General features: G+C 39.9%; 2 protein-coding genes across 8 annotated transcripts in view; both read left to right on the forward strand.

Moving 5' to 3' along the window:
* The window catches only part of caprin2 (caprin family member 2), a 67,567-nt gene extending 54,644 nt beyond the window's left edge, over positions 1 to 12,923 (forward strand). For 3 of the 4 annotated variants that reach the window (XM_078165152.1, XM_033614391.2, XM_033614392.2), the window contains exons 17-21: positions 5,456 to 5,600; positions 5,702 to 5,866; positions 6,043 to 6,104; positions 8,136 to 8,190; positions 11,705 to 12,923. In XM_078165152.1, coding sequence (XP_078021278.1) covers positions 5,456 to 5,600; positions 5,702 to 5,866; positions 6,043 to 6,104; positions 8,136 to 8,190; positions 11,705 to 12,276 — 999 coding nt within the window. In that variant the 3' untranslated portion in view covers positions 12,277 to 12,923. The remainder of the gene's footprint in view (positions 1 to 5,455; positions 5,601 to 5,701; positions 5,867 to 6,042; positions 6,105 to 8,135; positions 8,191 to 11,704) is intronic. The other variant, XM_033614393.2, reaches the window with a different exon arrangement.
* Positions 12,924 to 20,272: 7,349 nt separating this feature from the next.
* The window catches only part of ipo8 (importin 8), a 107,072-nt gene continuing 101,178 nt past the window's right edge, over positions 20,273 to 26,166 (forward strand). For 2 of the 4 annotated variants that reach the window (XM_078165282.1, XM_078165283.1), the window contains exon 1: positions 20,273 to 20,645. In XM_078165282.1, coding sequence (XP_078021408.1) covers positions 20,562 to 20,645 — 84 coding nt within the window. In that variant the 5' untranslated portion in view covers positions 20,273 to 20,561. The remainder of the gene's footprint in view (positions 20,646 to 26,166) is intronic. The other 2 variants (XM_078165284.1, XM_078165285.1) reach the window with 1 other exon arrangement.

Consider the following 26,166-nt stretch of genomic DNA (forward strand, 5'->3'; position numbering starts at 1 on the left):
TCATGGGGCCTTAGCTTTTACACTTTGCACTGCAAAGCCTTCTCCTCATCTTGATTCTAGCGCTGTGTTGGATCTTATTATGCTGAAGGGTATGAGGAGCTGGCAGACGGGTCATAGACGTGATGCATTCCAGGTCAAGGGAAGCAATGCAGAAGGCGAGGGTCATGGATCAGCCAAAGGCCTCCTTAAAGTAGCCTTGCTGACTGTACATTAAAAGTAATTCAATGAGGACCACTCTAATCAAAGAACTTTATTTCCATTTTTGATATATTTGGCGGTATGACCCTGTTTCATGTACCTACATGGAAACCCTAAGGCAGAGATGGCTCACCTTTTCCCTCCTTGCGCCTACATGAAAAGCCTGAAAGGGGAACTAATGTTTTTTTCAACCTGGGCCCTATTTTCCGATCTACTTTTGTCTAAATGAGTGATAGGATGTTCAGTATCTGTTTACCTTTAGCTGGATAACGGACATGTTCCTCTGCCTGTTGTTGCTCCCTCTCTCTCCTCGTCTGCTCTTCAATTCCAATGAGCTCTGCGTCCGTGTACTCTGTGTTCAAATAAATACGGGCGGTCATCAAATTCAAATGGCTCATCCAGATCCAGTTGGTCAAAATCGGGTAAAAATTCAGCCATGACTACTCCAAACAGAGTAACTCCTCGCATTTGTAAGGTCACTCCAGCGGTAACTTCCTGCAACAACTCAAATCTCACGAGACGTGAGATTTCAGAACCAGACTTTCACTCTCTGAGTGAGCGTTTTGACTTGCCACAACAAACATGTCTGAATGCTTACCCGATTTTGACCAGCTGGATCTGGATGAGCCATTTGAATTTGATGACCGCCTGCATTTATTTGAACACGGAATACATGGACGTACATGGATGCAGAGCTCATTGAAATTGAAGAGCGGACGAGGAGAGAGAGGGAGCAGCAACAGGCAGAGGAACATGTCCGAATCCAGCTAAAGGTAAACACAGGCGTTCATTTCTCCTTTCCGTTATGTTGTCAGATAATTATACTAACAATCCGAGCCCATCTGTGTGGAAAAAAATGCACTTTTAGTAGATGTATTTTGACGTTGTCTTAGTGCCCTATCATTTAATATAGCGCTCACGGGCTGCAGACAGGTCAGCCCGAGCTTCGTACTGGAGAAATGTCAAATATTGAACATCCTATCACTCATTTAAACAAAAGTAGATCGGAAAATAGGGCCCAGGTTGAAAAAAACATTAGTTCCCCTTTAAGGCAGAGAGAGCAAACCTCCCTCCTGCCCTTCCATGCGCCTACGTGGAAAGCCTTAAAGCAGAGAGAACAAACCTCCTGCCCTTCTTTGTGCCTACATGGAAAACCTAGGCAGGGAGAGCAGCAACAAAGAACCCCTGAGAACCGAATAGTGCAAGCATCAATGACATTGATTCAGACACAACATGAAAAGGAGACGCTAGGGTGGAAGTGGGTTGTGAAACAGCCTGCAGAGGAAGCAGCAACAATAAGCAGGCCAAAGTAGTGTAAATACGGTGCCCTGAATGAGATTTGTCAATTAGTTGCATAGAAGGGAATCATGTGATCTATCAGCTGACTCCCTTCCATCAGTCAGCTGACCTGTCAGTTGATTGAGCTGCTTGAGATCAGCTAAAGTAGCTATGGACATAAGCTAAGTTTGACATCGTGTCTTGCCTGAACTAATTCTGTGCTCAGTTTTTGGGCCAAAGATGGTCTGAGCCAGTGGAAAAGCTTGCTAGCACTTGTGCTATTTTGGCAACCCCACATGGTCACATGATCCTTTTCTTGCACACCATAGCTGTCCCTAGAGAGTCTCTGAAACATTGCTGCTGTAAGGGCTCTACTTTCCATTAAGGCTGTAGTTGATAACTCATATAAAGTAACATTTTGTCATATTTGCTGAAATTGTCGCTATATCCACACAGCAGTACACGAGACAGTCTGTAAAAAGCATCATGTTCTTCAGCCTCCTCATTGTGCTTCTAATGGTTTTATCGTTCGTGAACGAAAACAGTCAATCACAGCGGTCAGTCGCTGCTCATGAACTGCAATCAAACTTTCAAACTAGGTAGTGCTGATTTGACAGTTGTGTTGGAGACTACTCAGCTCGAAAGGTTGTTTCCAACAGCTGCAGTAGATTCTAGCAAATGCCATTATAAAAGAGGAGGAGGAGCAACATGCTTTTATGCTGATAGCCGTGGCCAGATGCATTATGTTTTTGTGTTGTCTATCAGTCCGTACATACATACATCCTATCCTTGTGAACATGATATCTCAAGAACGCCTCAAAGAAATTTCTTCAAATTTTGCACAAATGTCCGTATGGACTCAACAATGAAGTGATTAGTTTTTGGTGGTCAAAGGTCAAGGTCAATATGACCTTGTCTCTCATTTTTGTGAATGTGATAGCTCAAAACTGTGAGGGAGTTTCTTCAAATTTGACACAAACATCCACTTGGACTGAAGGAATAAACTCATCTTTTATTTCAAAATATATTCTAAACCAGTGGTTCCCAGCCGGTCCAGATTTCTCCTTAGTCGTTGTTCAAGGCTCACACAGTTTAATATATTCTTCATCATACTTGGTTTGGTTATGTTGTCAAGCTAGTTTGCCATTTCTGTGAAGTAGCTGTCCATTAGTCAATTGATCTACAGTAGGAAATGGCACTTTGAAATAAAAGCTATGCACCAGAAATTCATTGCATGCAAGTGTTTTTTACAAACTTGACATATTCGCAAGCCACTTGTGGTTCATTCAGAATGGACCTGCGACCCACTTTTGGACCTGTATGCACACTTACTGTTATTCTGTTTTATATGTTAAATTGACAATATTCTAAAGGTTAACTTATGATAATAACTAATTCAGTCATTATTAGTATAGTCCTCAAACTGGCAGCATTATCAATATATCACTGTATCAACATATGATAAATAGTGATATTGATGAAAATGGAAAAATTATTGTGAATGTTTCATTCCCCGATTAAGCCCAGGGGATCTGGGGAATAACAACAAAATTAAACTGGGAAACAAGAATCATAGAATAGTATAGTATAAGCAAAAATAAAGGAATTTGTGAACAGTAAATAAAATGTTAAAACCAAGGCTGAAAGACAAACTGAAAACTACTTTACAAAACAGAAGAGGAGACTGACTTACACAGGCAAAGCACAACTTCAGTTCAACTTCTAAATCAAGCAAACTTCAGCATATGCTATTAAGTCACCACTTAAAAATACAGGTAAATAGATGCAAATGCTTGTAAAACTGGTGCTACAGAACCACTAATTAGAGCCAGAAAACAGAGAAAAAGGACTCTTTTGCTCAAGAGGGAGAAAATCTACAGCTACCAGAATGCACTGCCCCAAACAATAAACGCTCCTGCTAGTTGGTGACATAATGTAAACATTTGTTTGAAACAATGATGGCTGGCTGGCAAGATATGATCTCAAACTCTTACAGTTGAACAGTGTGCTAAAACATGTTTGTGGCAAAGATTTGAGGCGAAAAATGGGCAACTCCGTAACAGAATCTTGGTTTATATTTGATCAGCCCTACCTAGTTTTACTTTAATCTTAGTTTTTTCAGCCTCTATTTTTAATGTGCAGAAAACAGTATGGCACCCACTTCCTGTTTACAAACTCTTGCTATTGCAGCTAAACACAGTGCTAAAATATGTTTCTAAAAACATTGTAGGCAAGAACTAGGCAATGCAGTAACATAATCTTGATGTATTCAATCAGCGCTGCCTAGTTTTAACGTTTGATAAGATTTCGGTCCAGGTTTGAGAGAGAGAGAGCTGCCAGAGAGGGATGGGTCTGTCTCTTGATCTGTTTCTATCCTCTTTTTGTCCACAATGGCGGCATGGGTGGTGGGCAATACAAAAAATGCAGAAGTACCACCTGTAGTTTGAGCAACAGCCTGAGAGCCAACCAATCTTCGCTAGTTTACGTAAATTATGTTATCCAGCAGTTTTCGCCGGGGGGCAAGAAGGGATATCTAGGCACTGGTTAGATGCAAGGAAGATTAACAAAGTTCATTTACACTTAATACCAACATTGTTTTGATACAAATCTGGTTGAAAATTGGCAAAGTACCCTTACCTTTTTAAGAGCAGGTGCGCTCAACCACTGGTGAGGAGTAAGGGAGGGCAGTACCGAGAGAGTAACGTGCAAACATAACAGACCCAAAACACAACCCTGCCGAATATTGTCTTGCGCTGCTCAGACACATTTATGCATTTTTGTTCAACAACTCTGATTGCATACCAGGCTGTGTGCAAATCAGTTGCTCCATTCCAGAGTATGGTGCTAATGCACCTGAGGCTGTTTGGTAATCGCTAAGAATAGCCTGAATAATAACATTTGCTAATACTTGAACAATCAATCAATCAATCAATCGGTGGTGGCCACCAAATGTGTGTCATGTCAGTGTAAATGCAAATGCTTTCAATCATGGAAGGGCTGCCTAGCTTTTTACCACAGTTAAAGCATGACAAACCTCAAACACAGTGAATTTGCCTGTTCTGGTCAAGTAAAGCAAGTTTTTTAAGTCTGTATCTGACAGGAAATGCTAAAGTCCCTGTAGTAAATAGAATATTTACTTATTTATATGAAAGTGGTGCAATGAAGCCTTTTTGGAAATGAATGTCCAAAAACAAAGGGCATGTGCATTGATTTTAGACGTAACCACCCTGCCCCTGTAAACGCCACTGTAAATGGAGAAATTGTGGACATTGTCGATTCGTACAAGTACCTGGGCATCATAATTGACGATAAACTGACTCTTGAGAAAAACACCGACATGCTGATCAAGAAAAGCCAGCAGCGTCTGCTTTGTCTAAGGAAGTTGGCAAAGTTCCAGGTCGACAGATCTGTTGACAATGTTTTATAGATCTTTTATTGAGTCTATTGTCACCTTTTCTTTTATTTGCTGGTTTGCATCACTCAATCTGAAACAGAAAAAGTCATTAACCAAGATAACAAAAGTCAGCAGTAAAATCATTGGCACTCAGCAAAAAACCCTTTCAGAACTGTACAATAACCAGCTGTCAAAGAAGGCAAAATCCATCATGTCCGACAGCACTCACCCCCTACATTCAGAATTTAAGTTCCTGCCCTCTGGTTCCCGCCTCAGACAACCATTAGCCAAAACTAACAGATACAAATTCTCCTTCATACCCTCTGCCATCTCACTGCTTAACTCTGTACAGTACAGGTAGCATCATCATTAGTTCACATTTTATTCATGTATGCGTTTTTATTTATTTAGTTACGACTTGAATCTTAAATGCAGATGCCCTTACTCCATCAGAAAAATCGATTGTGGCCACTCAATTGTAATGTGAACTACAGTCTGTATTAACTAGATGTAAATGTAATCTGAACAGGGCTTTGCACACTGTCTGCAAGCTTCATTGAAGAACCTTTTTTTTTCTGTCTGTAGGTTTTCAAGGTGAATACCTCAGTACCTCACAACGGAGAATTGAACTACAAACTAGATTCTGCAGTTTTTGCTGAGTCCAGGTACAGCACTGCCAGTACCCAAACGCCACCTGAGTTTGCTCCCTCAGAAGATGAATCACAACAGGGTATGTTGATCAAATGTTTGTTCCTAAACTCTCAACCGTCATTGGCTGAATTGTCAACAGCTAATTATCTGAGACCCATTTGTGCTGAATCATCTCTCTAGCGTACCAGTCAGATCAGACAGTGGGTAATACTGGACAGATCTTCTTGTCCCCTAGCCAGTCTGGGGGAACCATGGGTCGTCAAGGCCACAGAGGATCTGTGAGAGGTATGGCACGAGGCGGCAAGGGACTGGCACAAACCTTTCGCTCTTCTGGTTGGCATCGAGGTATCTATCCTCGGCTTTCCTTTTCATTTTTCACCACTCCTGTATTTCCCTCCTTTTGCTAGATATCTGCTCAGAATCAGGTGTTGTTGAGTAGTCCTGTCACTTTCTGGCTAAAACTTGGGCTGAAATGAATTTGACTGTAGTACTGAAGCTTATCACTGATTTCTACTCCTTAGGAGGATCCTACATTCCCCAGACTCATCTGAGGGACTCTGGCTCTCTCCTCTATGCTGCTAGAGTAAGTGAATCACTATAATATCTATGTAGTGGCTTTCACGTGGATGCCACCTGACACGCTCCACCCACCTAAACACCAGTGCAGACCAGATACCCCCCCTCATGGAAACGGCACTCCTCAGTAACACTCCCCCCAACAGGACAATGCGCCATGCCACACCACAGAAATGGCCAAGGAATGATCCAAGGAACGAGACGAAGAGCTCAAGGCATCGACCTGGCCTCCAAATTCCTTGGATCCCAATCTGATCAAACATCTGTAAGATGTGCTGGTACCCCACCTCACAACCCACGGGACTCACAAGATCTGAAAGTAACTCCCTGATGCCAGCCACCAGAGGACACCGTCCAGAAGTCCTGTGTCCATGCCTTGACAAGTCAGAGCCAAGTCCAGTCCAAGGAGAACCCACCAGGGATCGGGGGTACCTCTCGGGTAACAGCACATTCCTCAGACGTTTGATCAGATTGGGATCTGGGGTATCTGAAGTTAATTCCTTGAGCTCTTTGTCCTATTCCTGGGGTCATTCCTGAGCAGTTTTTGTGATGTGGCAGGGCGTATTGTCCTGCTGGGGGTCCACTGCCAATGACCAGTGCCGTTGCCACGAGGGGGTTGATGGTGTTTGGGTGGGTGGAGCACGTCAAGTAACATCCAGATAAATGCCAGGATCCAAGGTTTCCCAGCAGAACATTGCATTTTAACAAGATGACCAATGTTAGGCACATCACCCGCCAGAGGTTTTAATGTTTTGGCTGCAGAACTTGCAGGCCAGGTCACAGTAGTTTTCAATGCACACACACATAAGAGAGTTTCAATTTTCTTACCAAACCCTGCTGGGCTATGTCACGTGCACAAGTAACATGTCTTAAAGAGGGGCCTGGGCAGTAACATTAGTTTGGGAAAATGACAACTGTGCAAGTTTTCCTTACATCAAGCAGCAAAACAAAGTTGTTGCATGACATGTTTTTTTACATGTTCATTACATTTCTCAAGCTACAAATGCTAACAATTCCAACACCTACAGTATGTTAAGCAGTTTGTCCAAATCTTTGAACCTTTGAGATATTTGTTGTTGCCTCATTTTTCCCATACAAGCTGATGTCCAACTCCTGTTTTTATGCTGATATTAATTTCATATTTTATAAATGAGAGGCAGAGGCAAAACCTTCACCTTGTGCCTCCTTGAGGTAGCCCACTGTGGATTTCAAGGTGTATTAAGGATCATTGTCCTGTTGTAGAAGCCATCTTTAGCTTTTTTCACAGATGGTGTGATGTTTGCTTCCAGAATTTGCTAAAATTTAACTGGATCCATTCTTCCTGCTACCTGTTAAATGTTCCCCATGCCACTGGCTGCAACACAAGCCCAAAGCATGGTCGATCCTCCCCCGTGTTTAACAGTTGGACAGGTGTTCTTTTCATGAAATTCTGCAGCCTTTTTTCTCCCAACATACCTTGGCTCATTGCGTCCAAAATTCTATTTTAACTGCATCAGTCCACAGGACTTGTTTCCGAAAAGTATCAGGCTTGTTTAGATGTTCCTTTGCAATCTTCTGATGCTAAATTTTGTTTCGAGGACACAGGAAAGGTTTTCTTCTGATGACTCTTCCATGAGGGTCATATTTGTACAGGTGTCACTGCACAGTAGGACAGTGCACCACCACTTCAGAGTCTGATAAATCTTCCTGCTGGTCTTTTGCAGTCAAATGGGAGTTTTGATTTGCCTTTCTAACAATCCTACAAGCAGCTCTCTCTGAAAGTTTTCTTGGTCTTCCAGACCTTAACTTGACCTCCACAGTTCCAGTAAACTGCCATTTCTTAATTACATTACGAACTGAGGAAACGGTGCCCACACTCTTGCATGTCACCGTATGTCTTTAAACTAGAGAAACCACTACTAGTAAAATACCAGTACATTATGTAAATCAGTATGCTATAGACAACAAAAAGCTGTCAAGCAAACAAGTAATTAAACAAACATAAGCACAAGCCAAGAAGCCTGTTTTACAGTATAGTTCATCTGTTGTATTTTCTCAGGACTCTGGATACCAACACAGCTATAGACGTGGAGGAGGGAGGCATAACTCAAGTGGTAAGAACACAAGCTCCAACTCTAATCTGTCCCCCAGGGAAGAGCTTTTGTGGCAAACCACTTTAGTTCTTTTGGACAAATGGCAGCTGGAAGGGATAGGTATTAGAATTTTTATTGATTCTGCTACTATTATCAGCACTACTTAAAGGCAGACTATGCAGGATTGCTGGTTTCTGTTTGTGATAACGCTTGCCAGCGAAGGTAAAATCCAATCCTAGATTCATTCTCGTTTGGTGTTTTGCCTCACTTTATTTGTGTTTTTTGAGTGTCTTTTAGAAACCGCTTATGGTCTGGCACCTGGTCTGTACCTTTTTATAAAGCCCCAACCTCATCTGAGCATTGTGTGGGTAAACACCTATAAACGTCCCAAGCACAGAAAATAAAAAGAAAATAAGATAAAAACAGGCAAGGCAGAGTTTCTGCAGATATATACACTGCCATACACCGAGTGCGTTATAGGCAATGATTGAGAGGGATTGCTTTTGTATCAGTCGATACATTGTTTTTCAGGAAAATCCTGGTTAGTATACAGTTTTGTTATTTGTCTGGTAGTGTATTACTATGTACAGTTTCTCATGGAGGATAACAAATTGGATATACTTTGCTATCAAGTATTACAAAATTGACTGTCCCTGGTAGCTGGGGTACAAAATATGACTGCCATATCATCAGCCAGGGATCCTGTGATGAAAATATCATTCATGTCTCAAATGCAACACTTGTGTGTGCAAGAAAGGCCCCTGGGGAATGGAGTGACTACATTTGGGGAGGTGTAAATACAGTTTATTGGGATAAAGACAAATGTACAAATCTATGTTTTGCGTCATATAAATTTCCAACACATTCTTACTCTGACCTCGTTACATATCGACATTTGGTCATGGACTTTACATGACACAATGTGCAAGGTACCTTTAGTGCATTGGTTATTCATGTTCTGAGACACCATGTCAACTTCAGCCTGTTACCTGCATTGTCTTTTTTCAAAATACACTTCTGTTTTCACAGGAAACATACAGTTTGCAATCCTTAAAAATAAACACACTACATCGGTACAACACACTTTTGGGATTAGGCAACAAAAGCATGTGTTTGGGTTTAGGAAAGAAGAACAGGGTTTGGCTTAACACTCGTACAAGAAGTGAACACTGGCTTCTTGGGTGAAAGTCGGTGGTTGTTGGACCCATTCACCACCCCATCTGCCCGCCCTACTCGGGCTTCCACCACCTTAACTTTTATTGTTGTCCTTCCGCATTTCCCCCTGACGCCACCAGGCTGCATATCATGCCGACGTGAAAGGACAGCTGTTTTGTCTGTGTCTGACTCAGGAAGTCAATGACCAAGCACTAGATTTGGAAGACTTCAGAGTGAGACCAGGAAAAAATCTCAAGTCCCTCCATGGAAATGTCCATTAGACTTAAGAGTACTGTAGTCTTCCTGAAATTCAGTTTGGAATGAGGTTAAAAAAAAAATATTAGTGATAATTGTGTCTTTATAGAGCAGAATTTAGGAGGCTGTCATCTTAAAATAAACTTTGTTAGAACCAAAGTGGATGCAATTGATGTATACAAGTGTAGAGCCAGAAACATTTTCAAACTTACAGTTTACTTCCTCGAATCAGTCTATGAGCTTGTGAATTTGATTAATTTTCCCTTGGCTCAGTTTCTTTGCACATAGAAAAAAAAATTTGAAACTAATCAAAATGCAATGCTAAAAAGCCTTGCTGGTAGAGGTGGGCGATATGGCCCTAAAATAATATCACGATATTCATTGTCAATTTCCTTTTCTGTTAGCAAAATCCTAAATAATTGAGTTGGTTTTTCTTTCCACCTGGACCTTTATGCTCTGCCATTTCTCATCTAATCATCACGCTGTAACCTATGGCCGTTATGCTACCATAACTATTGCACATTCACATATATGTAGTTTTTTGTTGAGCCACGAGTGTAGGTTTACAGTACCAAAGGTTTATGACAAAATCACTTTATGATACAGACTATTGTGTGTACACGGTGAGAGAGGAGAGGGAGAGACGCTGTGCTGCTGCCAGAGGAGCCACTGAATGAGTTCCATCTGAGCGGTAGGTCACTAAAAGAGTCTTAAGAAGTCCGGGGCTCTTCATATAACATTCAGGTGCCGTATTCACAAAGCTTCCTAGTGCAGAGAGTTGCTCCTAGTGACAAAATCCTAAGAGAATTCTTAGAATTGTGACGTTTTCTTAGAATTTCCCCTTGAAGTTAAGACTAGGTCCTTGTAAAGATGAAACATCTCACACATCTCACACAATGGTTTCTAAACACAAAATGCTGGTGAGTAAATAGAATGCTACAGATGAAATTGTGCAGGGACAATATTTGTGGTCGATCACATTTGGGATATGCACACATTTCCCACCTTACAAAATAACGCCAGAAATAAAATTATCACAATACTAAGATATTTGAAAAACTGGAAAAATGCAAGAGTGCAGCAGTGATGACTTTTGTCTGTCTCAACCTTAGATCAGCAAAGTGATCACACTAACAATGACAACACTTTTACAGTCTCATATTGTGATGCAGTTCATTTCATTTCCACTGGGTGGCCACACCTTGCAGGCTCACAAGGGGGTGACAAGCAATCGTATCTGTTAAAAGACTGCATCACATCTAGCAACAGGGTAAACCACACTCCTCACTAAGGTAAAGGTTTCTGTCCCTTCCTTGCTCAGAGTTCCTCTGAGAACTTTCCTAAATCACTCCTAAACTAAGACTCCTTACTAAAAGTTTTAGGCTAAGTTAGGAGCACTCTTAGAGTACTCTCAGAATCTTTGTGAATACGACCCCAAGGCACCACAGTTTATTCCTCACTACTGATGCTGCTCCTCTTTTTGGGACCACCATGGTATACTAATTTCACTTTCAGCCTTTCATGCTTATTTTTGCCATGAGTAAAAGTATGATGTCAATAGGTCAACAGATCGAAATATTGCGAGATTCAACGTATGAATTTGTCATATCATATTAAAAATGATTCTGGTATTATTAGGAACAATATAATGGCACACCCCTGCTGGTCAGAACTAAAACTATCTGGTTATATCTGTGTGGGAGTGAGAAAGCAACCACAGGAAGAAGGTCCTAGCTGCCCATATATCAAGATGGCAACATTATTTATTGCTAGTCCAGATCAGACATCGATTAATTCTCCAGCTAGCGGCTTGCTTCATGGGTTGTGAAATTACCATCAACAGCCGTTTTCCTCAAACTTATTGAGTACGCCTTACAGTTGTTGGTTTTTTTTTTCAGATTGAGGTTGAATCACGTTCCCACCTCAGACAAACCCCTCCTGAATTTGTTAGTGACTTGACCTAGATCACTTCATCTAAAGGGTCTTGGGTGAGCTTGTTTGGTCTGCTCAACACTTAAATGTACCAAGGGGAAAAACAAACCATCTAATTCAACCGGACTGAACACGTAGTGCACCAGAGTCCATTGTGTTATCCCTTACTGTGCTTTTTGTCTTGACTCTGCAGCAGCCTGGAGTGACTCTTCCCAAGTGAGCACCCCGGACAGGGAGGAAGCGTTTACAATTGTGGACTCAGGTCATGGAGATTCCCTGTCGGTCTCCACCATTGAGGTCCCTCTCACTCCCCACAGCCAACATCATGCCCTGCTTCCCATGCAACTCTATCCACTCTCCCAGCCACTGCGAGTGGCCTTTAACGCCTCTCGCACTGCCAACTTTGCCCCAGGCAACCTGGATCAGCCCATTGTGTTTGACCAGCTGCACAGCAACCTAGGGGAGATGTACGACACCCACATCGGCCGCTTTACCTGCCCCGTCAATGGAACTTACGTCTTCATCTTCCACATCCTGAAGCTTGCCATCAACGTGCCCCTCTATATTAATCTCATGCGAAACGAAGAGGTTATGGTCTCTGCGTATGCCAACGATGGAGCCCCGGATCATGAGACGGCAAGCAACCACGCCATCCTGCCTCTCTTCCAAGGAGACCAGGTGTGGCTTCGGTTGCACCGTGGTGCCATCTACGGCAGCACATGGAAGTACAGCACCTTTTCTGGCTTCCTGCTGTACCAGGATTGAACTTTTGTTGAACAAACGGCTCCCTTCTCCCAGTTGGTGGATTGTTTACACTGTATTCAGTGGTGATTTAACTGACATTTCAGTAGTGTGGTCAGTCTGCATGCAGATGCCCTTTCTTCACCATAAAGCCCATTCATAACATAAGGTGCATCAGTTGCCAAATGGTATGATCTGCGCTCACAGCTATTATCTACATTTGAAATGGGGATTGTGATTACATTTGACATAAACGACAAACTGATTTCCCATGAACGTGTTGCTCATGATGTTGCTGTAAATCAACCTGTACTTCAGCCCAAAGGTCACTGATTTCAGTGAGACCTCTAATGCAATGTTATGAATTTGTGCCTTTGTTTTCTGAATGGCTTTGGATGACTGACCGGCCGTTAAACAGTTAATGAACACAATCGTTGGTTGATTCATCCAGTGAATTTAAACTCACTCTGCCGTCAGCACTTCGCTTGTTGCTGGGCTCCTATGCATTCAGTCTCACCTAACTGTTTGTGTGAATGTGAAGCTGTAAAGATTGCGTTCTTGGTGGTGGGTATGGTGTTGAACACTTAAGGCTGAATTGTTGCACTAACAGACTTCTGTGAAGAGATGGAAGTGGTCCCCATATGTGCCTAAATAAAAAGATAAGCAGTGAAGTTTGGATGCTTCATCATGATTTTTGTCATGTATTTACAATTACAGATGGGTGTCTTGTTTATATTAGACATGCATCTTCTACTTTCTGTTGCCTACAGCACAGTATGTTCACTTGGCTGAAATAATAAAAAAAAATTGTCTGCCCCCTCCGGAGACACAACTTCTTTGACATATGCAGAAGTCCCCAGTGCCGCTCAACAGACTTGGAAAATTAGTGGAGTACCAAAATTACATTTTTGTTCAGCTTCTCAGCATAAAATAGATGGTGCTAGAAGATTATGAAATCATCAGAGTGATAGCCATTAAACCTTAGGGGGCATGGTTGTCTGTGCCAAATTTCATTGTCCAGTAGTTTTTGACAATTCATTGGAAACTGAAAATGGGAACATGCTGGTAGCACTAGAGAAGGGTCAGGATCACGAAAGGCATAGGATTTGTTTTCTGTGATTCATGACTGTCTATATCCTTTTTTTTTGTGGCCAATCCATTCAGTCAATGCATTACATACATTTTGCGAAGTACTACAATGATAACATATTTCAATCATCTTAAACCTCAAATAATATTTAAAGGGGATATAGAATGATTGCCTCTTCAGCTTGTCAATCTGCCACCTGCTGCCAGAACAATGCAACATCAGGACAATACCAAAATAAATGCAAAATGTCGTCCTCATCAGCACAAAATCTACAACTATCTACATCAGTTATTTTTAAAATTTAAGTATTTTTCTTGTTGGTAGTATTGTGTAAAAAAAAAAAAAAAATCCAGTGAAAAGCTCATAAATGAGTAAATGGTAAATGGACTGCACTTATATAGCGCCTTTCTTGTCTTCCCAACACTCAAAAGTGCTTTTACACTACATGTTACGTTCACCCATTCACACACATTCAAACACTGGTGGCCAGGCTACCTTACAAGGTGCCACCTGCTATTTAGCAGGCATCAGGAGCTATTAGGGGTTCAGTAACTTGCCCAAGGATACTTTGACATGCAGACTGGGGGAGCCAGGGATAACTGCTGATCTTCCATTTAGTGGACAACTGACTCTGCCTCTGAGCCACAGACAAGATAATTTAACTGAAAAAAATTCAGCCAAAGAAGGGGAGTATCAAACACATCTTTACAACATGTTTGAAAGTGATGTGGATGAGAGGTTGTAGTTGCAGAGGACATAAAATAATTACATATGGCAGAGATAATTACTGCATAATGCTGTACATTCATACAGCTGTTTATATTAAGTGTTGTTTTTGGCTCCAAAGAGTATCAAGCTTTACAGTGTTTTACTGTATTCTGGAATGGTACATTACTGAATCTGCCTGTATTTTTACAGCAATTTGTTAAAGTGTAATATTCCATAATCTGAGCAAGGGGGAGCATGTTTTTCTAATAGGAGACAGCTGAGAATGGGTCCTTGAGGAACTCTGTAATTTTTGTTCTCTCTGATTCATAATTGAGGCAAAATAGTCTTTGTCTTGTAAATATGACTCAGACCAATTTAGCACAGTGCCAGAAAATCCAACCCACTTTTCTAGTTTTTCTAGCCTAGTCTGACTAGTATGTTATAGTCATCCATATCAAATGCTGAACTGAGATCCAGCAATACCAAAATTTAAATGTTGGATGCATCACTGTTCAGATGAATGTCGTTTAGGACTTAACAAGTGCAGTCTCAGTACTCTGGTGCAGCTGAAATCCAGTGTGAAAAGCAATAAAGAAACTGTTTTGCACCAAGACAGCAGGAAGTTGCTGGAAAAAACTTATCCTAGAAAAGGCAGGTATGATATCGGCTTGTAGTCATTTATTACTGAGGCATCCAGACTAGATTTTTTTTTTTAAAAAAGGAGTTTCATCACTGTGGTCTTCGAGGCCCTTGGAAAAAGGCCTGACTGAAGAGAAGTCATAACTATTTGAAATACATCTGATGAACTAAATAAAATAGACTAGAGATTTACATATAAATAAATAAATAACAATGATAAAAAATAAGTTAATACATCAAAACACCAAGCATACAAAATTTCACAAACTGGAGCAAAAACATCAAGGTCTAAAACAAGGACCATAATTCAAAGCAACAAGAATTGAGAAAAGTTGACACTTATCTTTCTTGCAGTCTTGCCAGAATTCATTTTTTCAGTGACATGAAAAACAAATTAAAGTCATTTATAAACCACTTAAAGGAGGGCTTATTATTTCCTCCACCTGCTACAATGAATATGGCATTTACCCATATGTAAAGTTATATTTATTATGTCAGAGACTGATCAAATTATCCACATAAAAAAGAATGTGAGTGAGATCAAATATGGGATGGCATTAATCGTCAGCAATAACTACTACTTTTTATGTCAGACCAAAATCTTTGAGTCACAGGGACTGAAAATATTGAATGACCTTAAAATGAGTTTCTTTAACTTCTAGGGAAACAGGCCACTAAATAAATTTAGATTATGCTTTATCCATAACAGATAAGGTCATTGACTCTGTCACCTGAGTATGTAAGCCTCTGTAATAATCATGAAACAGCTCAGATTTCAAGACTGCATTAATAAACTTACTACATTTGTTATCATGCACGTTACACTCAATAACTGAATTTGGTAATACTGCCTTGACATTTGCATACATTAAGGCATTTTTAATTAGCTGCTTCTTCTTCTTCCTCTTGTTGTTGTTGTCGTCGTCATCGTCGTCATCCTCCTCCTCCTCTTCTTCCTCTAATGAGGCTCTGGCAGGCTGTAGCCTACACTACGTATTAAAGTGAATTGCTGCCCTCCACAGGCAAGAGTTTACTATTCACCATATAAAATCCAGAAGCATGGAGAAATTTCAGGACTGCTCTACAAATAAGTAGAAACTCCACTTCAGCCACAAACATAGATTTGAAGGAGAAAGCAAGTAAACCCAGATCTGACAGATCCCTAAACAACTGTCGCCTTTCATTCCTGTATTTGTTACAGCAGAACACAACGTGTTGGACTGTTTTCAATTCTCCACACTCATGGGTGCAGATCCCGGGGGGGATGGAGGGGGCATGTCCCCCCCAAATTCTGAAAAACACAAATTGTCCCCCCTAATTCTAAATAGCCTAAATGATTGAAATTGAACAAATGTATACAGTAGTCCTATATACTGGGAGAAAGGGAAGATGATGAGGAGAAATGGGAATCCGTGAGAGGCGAGAGATGAGAACGTGAGTGGACATAACATGCCTGAGACCCTGAAACTAGAAGTAGCATTAACAGCGAAGCAGGGAAAAGGAGGGTGATGGCTGGTTTCATGTACTACTGGCTGTCTATGCCTGCGCATAGACAGATGCATTAATTACCTCCGCCAAGATGGTTATGTTTTTGCTGGTGTTGGTCTGTTTGTCTGCAAAATAACTCGAAAACTTTTGAACGGATTTTGATGAATTTTTCAGGAAAGGTTGATAATGGGACAAGGAACAGATGATGAAATTTTGGTGGTGATTGGTTGAAGTGAAATGGATAAAATAATAAAATGGCGGGAAATCCGAGCTGCTTGGCGGAGGTCTGCGCTCTCTGAGTGCTCTAGTTCATTGTGTAGTTTTACATGTTTGACATGTATGTTATTATACTGTGGTTCTGACAGAAGCATCTGTACAGGTTTTGTAACCTGGATTTGAGTGTAGCTTTTCAGTAAATATGTTGAAAAAAAACTTTAATATGACATATTTATGTTTCTTTATTTCTTCACTCTTCCCTCATCATTCACATTAATCAGGTCCACCTGAGCATTTAAAACAAACACTTCCCTCTGCTCCGTAGCTTTCCCCTCTTCCAAATGGACCAATATTGCATGCACAGCCTTTTAAACTATTGCTTTTATAAAACGCGTGCGAATTAGAAAGCGTGCGTGCATTTTTAAAAAAATTACATTTGCATGTCACCTCCCGGTCTCCGTACTCACACATGGAAAAATTATTATTTTTACTTTTTTTAAGTTAATTGCTCTTGGGGCCCCCCTAGTGGTCACGGGGCCCTAAGCAGGTGCTTAGTTCGCTTATGCCTTGGGCCGGCTCTGATTTTATACTTATGTTGTGTCCACACACAATTCGCGTGGGTGAATTACATGTAAAGTCAACGTAAAGACGTGATTAGATGAGAATTCCCGAGTGCCGCGATGGACGCAATGGACACGATGCAAATGACATGAGATATGTGAATTAAGTGGTGTGAATGAAGCAAGTAGCACGAATTCTCGTCATATGCATATTCACGAGTTGAAAAATCTGAACTTCAGCGACTAATTCACACTGCGATAGCCAATGAGCACTGAGCTCCTCTGGGGATATATAATGCCGAGGAGGCACTGGCAGAAGTTTATTAGTCGATTTAGCAATTTCACATGCAGGTGACACGTCAACACAAAACATTCTAGTGTTCAAACTCTCACAAGTAACAGGACATGAAAATTCGCATCACGTTTGGTGTGAACACAACATTATATAGAAAAAGCATATTCTTAAAAATTAAAGAAAAAAATAGAACCTTGACGCAGATTGGTTTGCCTTTTTGATGACATATACAGCAAATGGCACAGTTTTTAAATCATTAATATTCTTTTTGTCATCATTCATCTTTAAACACGGGTATATTATCAAGGTGGCAATCCGAATCACTTGCAAGGGCCCACTTTCTCTAATGGCCCCTACACCCCAAGGGCCCCAGTGCAATTGCACTGCCTGTGTGGTGGAGAAAAGGCCTAGGAATGTGAGACAGTTAAGGTCAGATTAGAAGCAGAATATGTATTTAGACTGAACAACCTTCAATGGGGCTAGATATTTAGAGCAGAATGTTCCAAAACAATTCACACACACACACACACACACACACACACACACACACAGAAAGTTCGGTATGATGTCTAAAGAGGAGTTTAAGAATGTTTGGGGGGCTGTCTTGTTGCGGTGTGTGAAGTTGTAAGCTGTGCTTACAATAAAATACTTGCTAAAGGCTGTGAACAGACCTCATGTCATCAAGTCATTTTCATAATATAGAGTCATAATATTTAGATCATTACAAGGCAAACCATATTAAAAAAAGCCCCAAAAGCAGTGCTTAATTTGAGCCGGAACGGATAGTTGGATAAATCTCATTTAAAATTTTGAAGTTCACCTCTTTTACCTAAGTAGAAACTAAATATATCTTTTTCTTAATTTTTTAACCTCTTCAACATCGAATTCTTTACAAACATACTTTCTTCTTACAGGGTAGGGAAACATGCCGTTAATAAAAATTCTCTAATAATTCTGTTATTACATTTATTGTCACAGACATCAAGTACTTTGATGCAACGCTGTCTCAGCCCAGGAAAGACCTGAGTACAGAATGTCTTCTTTAACCAGTGATCTCAGAGAGAGTAGTATGGCTTTTATCAGTCTATAATAGTTTTTAACAGAACACTGGAGTTGGAATTTCTCACAAAACTCCTCATGCTGTAACACATTTCCATTTTCATCCATAAAATGAGCAACAGCCCAAATCCCTTTGGAACTCCACTCCTCTAAATACACAGATTTTCTACTGAGAAATATGTATTTGTTGTTCCAAACTGGAATGTTATGTGGTGTGAAATTATGTTTAGGCTGAATTTATGGTTTAATTGTTTATGAATTTCCTCCTTCTGTAAGCATTCTTGCCATAGATAAAAAAAGAAAAAAAGAAATACCCTGACTAATGATACAATTCTTTAATTCTGAAGATGGTACATATCCAGTTGAGGAGAAAAGACAGTTTTGTCATATTACAAAAAGGAATGACATTTGCTTTTTTAGTAAGCTGACCCCAAATTTCTTTTTGGACCTTTGGGTGATTGGGGCAGCACATCTTTTCACTGATGAAGGCCAGTGTAAGCATATGTATTGCACAGTTAATGACATACTTTGATATAATTTCACATGCACAGATTTCTTTTACGTTCATGGTTATGAATTAAAACTCCATGTACATTTTTGTTAAACTTTATTGCTGAAGTCTGTCCACAGTTCATACAATATAAAACTGTCTTTCCTCACTGTCGCAACAACCCTCTCCCTCCCACATCCTCCCTTAATTCTCTCCCACCAAATTTCATTGAACACATTGAATTGATTTAAAAAAAAAATCCTAAATAAATTGAATAGCCTACATTTAATTCGGTTGAACAAAAATTAGTTAAAAACATGAACACATTTATCTGAGGCTAAAAAAATGCTAATTAGGATTAGTTTGGGTTGGGTTAAGTGTTGGGTTTGGCTTGGATAGTGTACTAGTGTAAACTTGATGCTGCAAAAAACACCTAGCAAAATCCAGTTAGTCCATATTTTATGGTTGATAAGGGGTCCGCACACATGAAGAGGTTGGGAACCATTAATCTAGCATACAGGGCATACACAATGGCTCTCTATTGCAAGGCTGATCAGTTTCTGTCCCGTCCCAATCACCCCAAAACCATGTGTTTGGGTGAATGACAGTTTTATGACCATATGAAGAAAACTTGCCAAAGCTTTTGTGTAGCCTGTTTGAATATTGTCTTGCCCCAATCACCTATGTGATGTCACACGTATGAGGGCATACAGTTTTGATTATGTAGTTTCAGAGCAACGGCTCAAAAAAAAAAAAAATCACTCATCAGGTGAGAAAATAAACCCTGTACAGTTATACTATCCCATTCGACCTTATGTAGCAGTCACCCTTAATTCACCCTATACCCTATTCCATTACCCTGTTGAACACAGGCCGGTAATGTATGTATGTATGTATGTATGTATGTATGTATGTATGTATGTATGCACTTAGGTATGCACTTTATGATTGTATGTCTGTATGGAGTATGTGGGTATGGACTTTAGGTATGCACTTTACGACCGCACTTTATGTCTTTATGTCTGCACTGTTAGCACTTGTGTTTCTTGTTTATGTTATGTGTTATGTCCTAGGTAGCAGCCTGTGCATGTCCAACACAAATTTCCTTCGGGACTAAATAAATGAATCTTGAATCTTGAATCTTGAATCTATACATTAATTTCCAATAGAGAAGGATCTGCTGATAGAAGATAGACTGACTATTCTTAATAAAAGATTTTGACCATTTCAACTTCAGGACACCGTTCATGATATACCTGCTTCTTATTTGACTCTCAGATTATTGTTGTACGGATAGACACTTGGTAGATCATTGCTGTCTCGTTTCTGACAACAGCAGCGCCGGCACTCAAGGTGGCAGTAATTTCCCACTGTACCCGTGTGTCGACAAAGAAGAGGAGGAAAACCGTAAACTGTCTGTTTACTTAGCTTTACGTCCACCGACAGCTGGTTGTCGGTAAGGGGGGGGGCAGGGGCAACCATTCTCGGTCAAGCTAGTGAGAGTTTGACAAACAGAAAAGCGACAGTGCCTTCAGAATAAACGCACCGCCGCTGCTCGGAGGACATTTTCAACGAGTTTTCCGCCAATGAGCCATTTACTTTGAATGTAGCGACCGGGGCTTGTATGTGTAACTGGAAAGTTTGACCCTGTTTGAGCCACAGTGAATAGATCCATAACGCTTGGCTGAATATTAGACAGAAACGTAAGCTAACGCTACATGTTCGGGATACTTAAAACACAGGAGGAACCGTGCAGTTAAATATATGGATCCCAACCGGATAATCCAGGCTCTGAAAGGGACAATCGACCCTAACCTGAGGATAGCGGCGGAGAATGAACTCAATCAGGTGGGCGAACACAAGTAGTTGCTTTTTGTTTGTGTTTGTTCACAGGGGCTTTGCGTTAGAGAGCCATCTCGGAGCCGTTTCTGGCCCAGAGACGATGCTGATGTTTGTGGTGGATGAGAGGCCGTGTTTTGGTGACCGAGCTCGGCGTCGGCCTTTTGGTTGTTGTGTGGGATAGTGGTAAGGGAGTTTATATCAGGCCTCTGATCAGCAGCTTGGCTAAACTGTTCCTCGCACTGACCCAGGCAGCTGCGTGGAAGAACAAAAGGAGTCAGGTCTGACAGCCATCACGAACCATCGGGATTATGGCGGCTGTCCAAACTTTCTCTTGTCAACAGAGTTCACACCAACTCTTATACTTCACAGTGCTGGCGTTGCAGTGAAGTTATGTACCCACACAAATTCTCTGAATGACCTAAATAAAGTTACCACAGCGCCAAAATAACTAATGAATGAAAATTAAATAATCTTAACGTTTTTAAAGGGGAACTATAGCCATTTTCAAAATGAATACGCGTTATTTATATGGTCTAAGACAGCCCTAAAACATAACTAAACATGAACGACTCTCTCCCAAATCCAGAACCTGGAGAGCTAAAACTCAACTCTGTGATGTCATATCCGTATTGATAATCTGGCAGACACCAGAGCCAAGGATTTCCTAGAATTATTGGGATGTATGGATTTTAAACAGCATATTAATTTACCCACTCACAAACATGGACACACAATAGATTTAGTTATATGGTCTGAACAGCAACATATTGTCTGTTACTGATTTGGCTCTCTCTGACCACCATTGTTTATTTTTTGATAGTCTTGTCCACTCTCTACAAAACACCACAGAACGCATTATTAAAAAGCGATATATAACCCCAGAGGTAGCCACAACTGTCACATCACATATTGCAGCTCACAATAGTACAGTTCTGCCATCATCCTGTGAAGATTTAGTGAATGATTTTAACCACAAAATGAAAACAGCGCTTGATGCAATTGCTCCTATTAAAGCCAAGAAAATAACTACAAAAAACGTAGTTCCATGGAAAAATAATCACACCATGAAACTAAAAAGAGAATGCAGAGCTTCAGAGTGCAGATGGCAGAAAAAAAAACTAGAAGTCCACTACGATATACTCACTGAAAACCTTAAAATCTACAACAAAGAAATTTGAAAGTCTTGACAAGCATACTTTTCTAACTTGATTAACACAAATATTCATAATCCCAGACTGCTTTTTAGTACAGTAGATTCCCTGCTAAATCCTACAACAAATTATAGCAATGAGCTTCCAGCCTCTAGATGTGAAGAGTTTTCCGGCTACTTCAGGGAGAAAATAATTAATATTAGGTCTAGTATCTGTAAGCAAGACAAGCACACTGGGTTTTTTTTTTTTTTTTTTTTTTTTTTTTTTTTACCAATATCCTGTATACAATGCGATGTGAGGTATGAATGTTTTGACCTGGCTGATGGTGACACTCTGAGGAAAGTAGTAACAAAACTGAAATCCTCCACATGTTCCCTTGATCCCATTCCAACCTCCCTAAACAATTTTAAATTCAGTATTTAATTCAGACATACTAAAACTGCTTTAGTTAAACCTCTTTTAAAGAAAGGGAATCTGGACATTTTATCACCCAGCAGTTAGGCCTGTAGACCAATTTCAAACCTTCCTTTTATAAGTAAAATTTTAGAGAAACTAGTTTTTATACAGCTAAGTGCCTTTTTAAATTCAAACACAGCATTTTAGGACTGTTACTTTTTAATTTGTACATGCTACTCCTAGGCAGTGTCATCAGGAGACATGGCATCTCTTTGGCATCTTTCACCACAGTTATGCTGATTTATGTGGCCGTGTCTCCTGATGACACTGGACCAATTGACTCACTTTTTAACTGCATTTTAGATATTAAGGCCTGGATGTCACAGAATTTTTTACAGCTTAACCAGGACAAGACAGAAGTACTGATCACTGGTTCAAAGGTTCAGAGAGAGAAACTGGCCTCTAAACTAAATACATTTGGTCTAAAACCAGGTCAAGGGGCAAGAAATCTAGGAGTGACATTTGACGCTAATTAATTTTAAGCCACATATACACTATGTCACAAAAACAGCATTTTATCATTTAAAAAACATTTCCAAAGTGAGGCCATTTCTTTCTCTGACCAACACAGAGAAACAAATACACGTTTTTATAACTAGCAGGCTAGACTACTGTAATGCTTTCCTTTCTGGTCTACCCAAGAATACAATTAATCAGCTGCAACTGATTCAAAACTCTGCAGCACGAGTTCTCACTCAGACCAGAAGGAGGGCACACATTACACCTATTTTAAAATCCCTGCACTGGCTGCCTGTTAGTTTTCGTATTGATTTTAAAGTTCTTTTATTAGTTTTTAAGGCACTGCATTGGCTTGCACCAGACTATATCTCAGAGATGCTTTTATTTTATGAACCAGGAAGGCCCCTCAGATCCTCTGGCTCCTCTCTTTTTACTGTCCCACAGAGTAGAACAAAAACATTTGGTGATGCTGCTTTCAGCCACTATGCTCCAAAACTGTGGAACAATCTGCCGGAGGATCTGAGAGGAGTCAGAAACATTGACACGTTTAAACGTAGGCTAAAAACCCATCTCTTTAGTCGGCTTTTATGTAGTGTCCTACGTTAATTCAATTCAATTTTATTTATAAAGCCCAATATCACAAATCACAATTTGCCTCACAGTGCTTTACAGCATACGACATCCCTCTGTCCTTAGGACCCTTGCAGTTAGTTCTATTGTTTTATAATTATTAGGGTCCGGGCAGCTAAGCTGCCAGGACACTATTGTAATCCTAGGTATTCTTCTTCTTTTTCTTCTTCTTCTTCTTTCTTCTTCCGAGGAAATCATACTTCCCATGGGTGAAAACTCACCAAACTTTGCACAAAGGTCCAGTCTCATGCCAGATTATCCACAGCTGTAAACTCAAGCCAATAGTCCTGATGATGGCGCTACAGCAAGCATCTAAAGTTTAAAACTTTGAAAATTCATAACAAATCAACCATACGTGCTACAACTTCACAACTTTCATCAAACTGTAGCCCCAATACTGAAGAAACTTTTACATTTAAACCTATTTTCAAAAACTGTAAAACTTCTTAAACCTATCTCCTCCCACAATTTTTGCTCAATTGACACCAAACTTGCTACAGAGCATCTTCAGACTCTCCTACAAAAACTATGTTTCTCAGATTTTTGATTTATCAAAAATTGAGCCTACAGCGCATCAAAATGTTTGACTGTAAACGGTACTGTAAACATATACATGTAAATTCTTGCTAAATAAATCTTCAATGTTAATGAAAAAAATGACAGTCATGGTAGATGATGTGTGGCAAATTTCAGAATTGTATCTCAAAAACTGAATTTTTGACAGCATTTTGAATTTTGCTCTAATGTGAACAATTGGAGTCAATGTAAAAATGGCAATTTTGAACATCAGTTTTTCACTTATGGAGCAAATCAATCATTGTTACAAACAAATTACCAACATCTCCATGCTGCCTAGATGCAATATGTGTATTTTCAGATTTTTGTCTTAATAACTGAATTTTTTTACAGTGGTTTCAAATCTGCCTTTCCATGCACAGATGGCTGCTTTCCTACACAACAGTGAATGGCTTACTCAGTTTTGTGAAGCCACTGTTGAGTTGCTACTTGCCAATTAGCTCAGAACGGTAGATGACCGTCTTAGGTTCCAGAGGTTGCGTGTTCGAGCCTCAACTGGTGCAGAATCCACATTGTAATGTAAACATCTTAATCATCCTGTGCTCCAGTTAATTGCTTAGAATTGCCTGAGCCTGACTCATTGATGTTCAGCAAGTCTTCTTCCTGCTAGAAAATCTGCCTTCTCATGCTTGAAAATAAACCAAACTTTGCACAAAGATCCAGTGTCAATACTTCAGTGTGAAACCATCTGAGGCTTCTCATTTTGCACATAGCTCAACTAGTTAAACATCAGTTTTTCACTTATGGAGCAAATCAATCATTGTTAAAATAAATTACCAACATCTCCATGCTGTCTAGATGCAATATGTGTATTTTCAGATTTTTGTTTCGATAACTGAATTTATTACAGTGGTTTGAAATCTGCTTTTCCATGCATGGACGGCTGCTCAACCTGCACGTCTGGCTTAGTCAATTTGTGAAGCTGCACATGAATTGTCACTGGCTAATTAGCTCAGTGAGATAGAAATTGATTCTTAGTCTCAGAGGTTCTGAGTTCAAGCCTCAGCTGATGCAAAAGGCAGATTGTGTTGCTAAATTCCTAAATGTCTTCCAATTCTTCTGCTTGTTGCTCAGAATTGCCTAAAAATGCCCGGACCCGACCCATCGCTGCGCAGCAGTTATAATTTTATTTATTACTTTTTAATCTGTATTTGTCTTATTGCTATTTCCCTGATTGTTTTCATATCTTATTTTATTCTATATTTCATCCTGCATTTCTGCATGTCTTATCTGTTTTTATTTTTATTGCTGTTCTCCTGACTTTGATTTTATATTTTATCCTGCATTTTATTTTAAATATTTTAATATATATATATATATGTATATATATATTAGTAGCAGCACAGTAGTTTTGATCTTGTTTTTATCTTCTATTATTGTTTTAAATTATTATTGTATGTGTGTGCATTAGTTTCCCAGTCCTTTTTCTGATTTTGCTTTTTTATTCTCCGTATTTTTCAGTCAAAATGTAAAGCACTTAAATGACATTGATTTGTTTTGAAAGGTGCTATATTAATAAAATTTGATTGATTGATTGATTGATTGATTGATAGGGCAGGCATGTCCAAAGTCCAGCCCCTTGGGGGCAGTTGTGGCCCTCTGACCAATTAGTCACAGTCCCCAGCTTGTCTTTAAAAATCTGCTATAGACCAATTTGGAGTAGACGTCATAGTTCTGTCATAGCAGTTGCGTGTGCATCATGGTGGCAGAAAAACAGCGAACACCGGAGAGAAGCAGTTGAGGTACCATGAATGAAAATGTCTTGGTGTGCTGTTGGATGTCAGAACAGAAATACAAAAAAAGTCATCCTTCATTTTTATAGAAACTGTTACTGAGGATGCTTTTTGAAGCTCAACGAAGACGTTTATGGTTGCTAGAATTGAAGTAAACAGAAAATCTACTTAATCTTCACGTAGGAATTTCATATAGCCCTATAGTTACAGCATGAAATAATATTTAGGCCTATATTTACACACACCTAGTGGCAGCAGTATTTGCATTTTTCTACAATGCATTAAACAATTAAAAGAAGTTCATACTGGCCAAGCCAGTACAGTTTGCCATCAGTGTGTAGTTGTTTGACTTGTTTATGTGTTAAAAAGCTAGGCTTTATGTTCATGTTGCTGGTTCAGCAGCATGGAAAGTTGTTAATAAGCAGACAGTGCTAGCTAACCAAATCCAACCAAAGTTTTTTCAATTCTTTATGATGACGATTTATCTTTCACCATGCCAGTAATTCAGTAGGCTACATATAA

The sequence above is a fragment of the Epinephelus lanceolatus genome, chromosome 23 (genome assembly GCF_041903045.1).
Source record: "Epinephelus lanceolatus isolate andai-2023 chromosome 23, ASM4190304v1, whole genome shotgun sequence".
In the NCBI taxonomy this organism is placed as follows: domain Eukaryota; kingdom Metazoa; phylum Chordata; class Actinopteri; order Perciformes; family Serranidae; genus Epinephelus; species Epinephelus lanceolatus.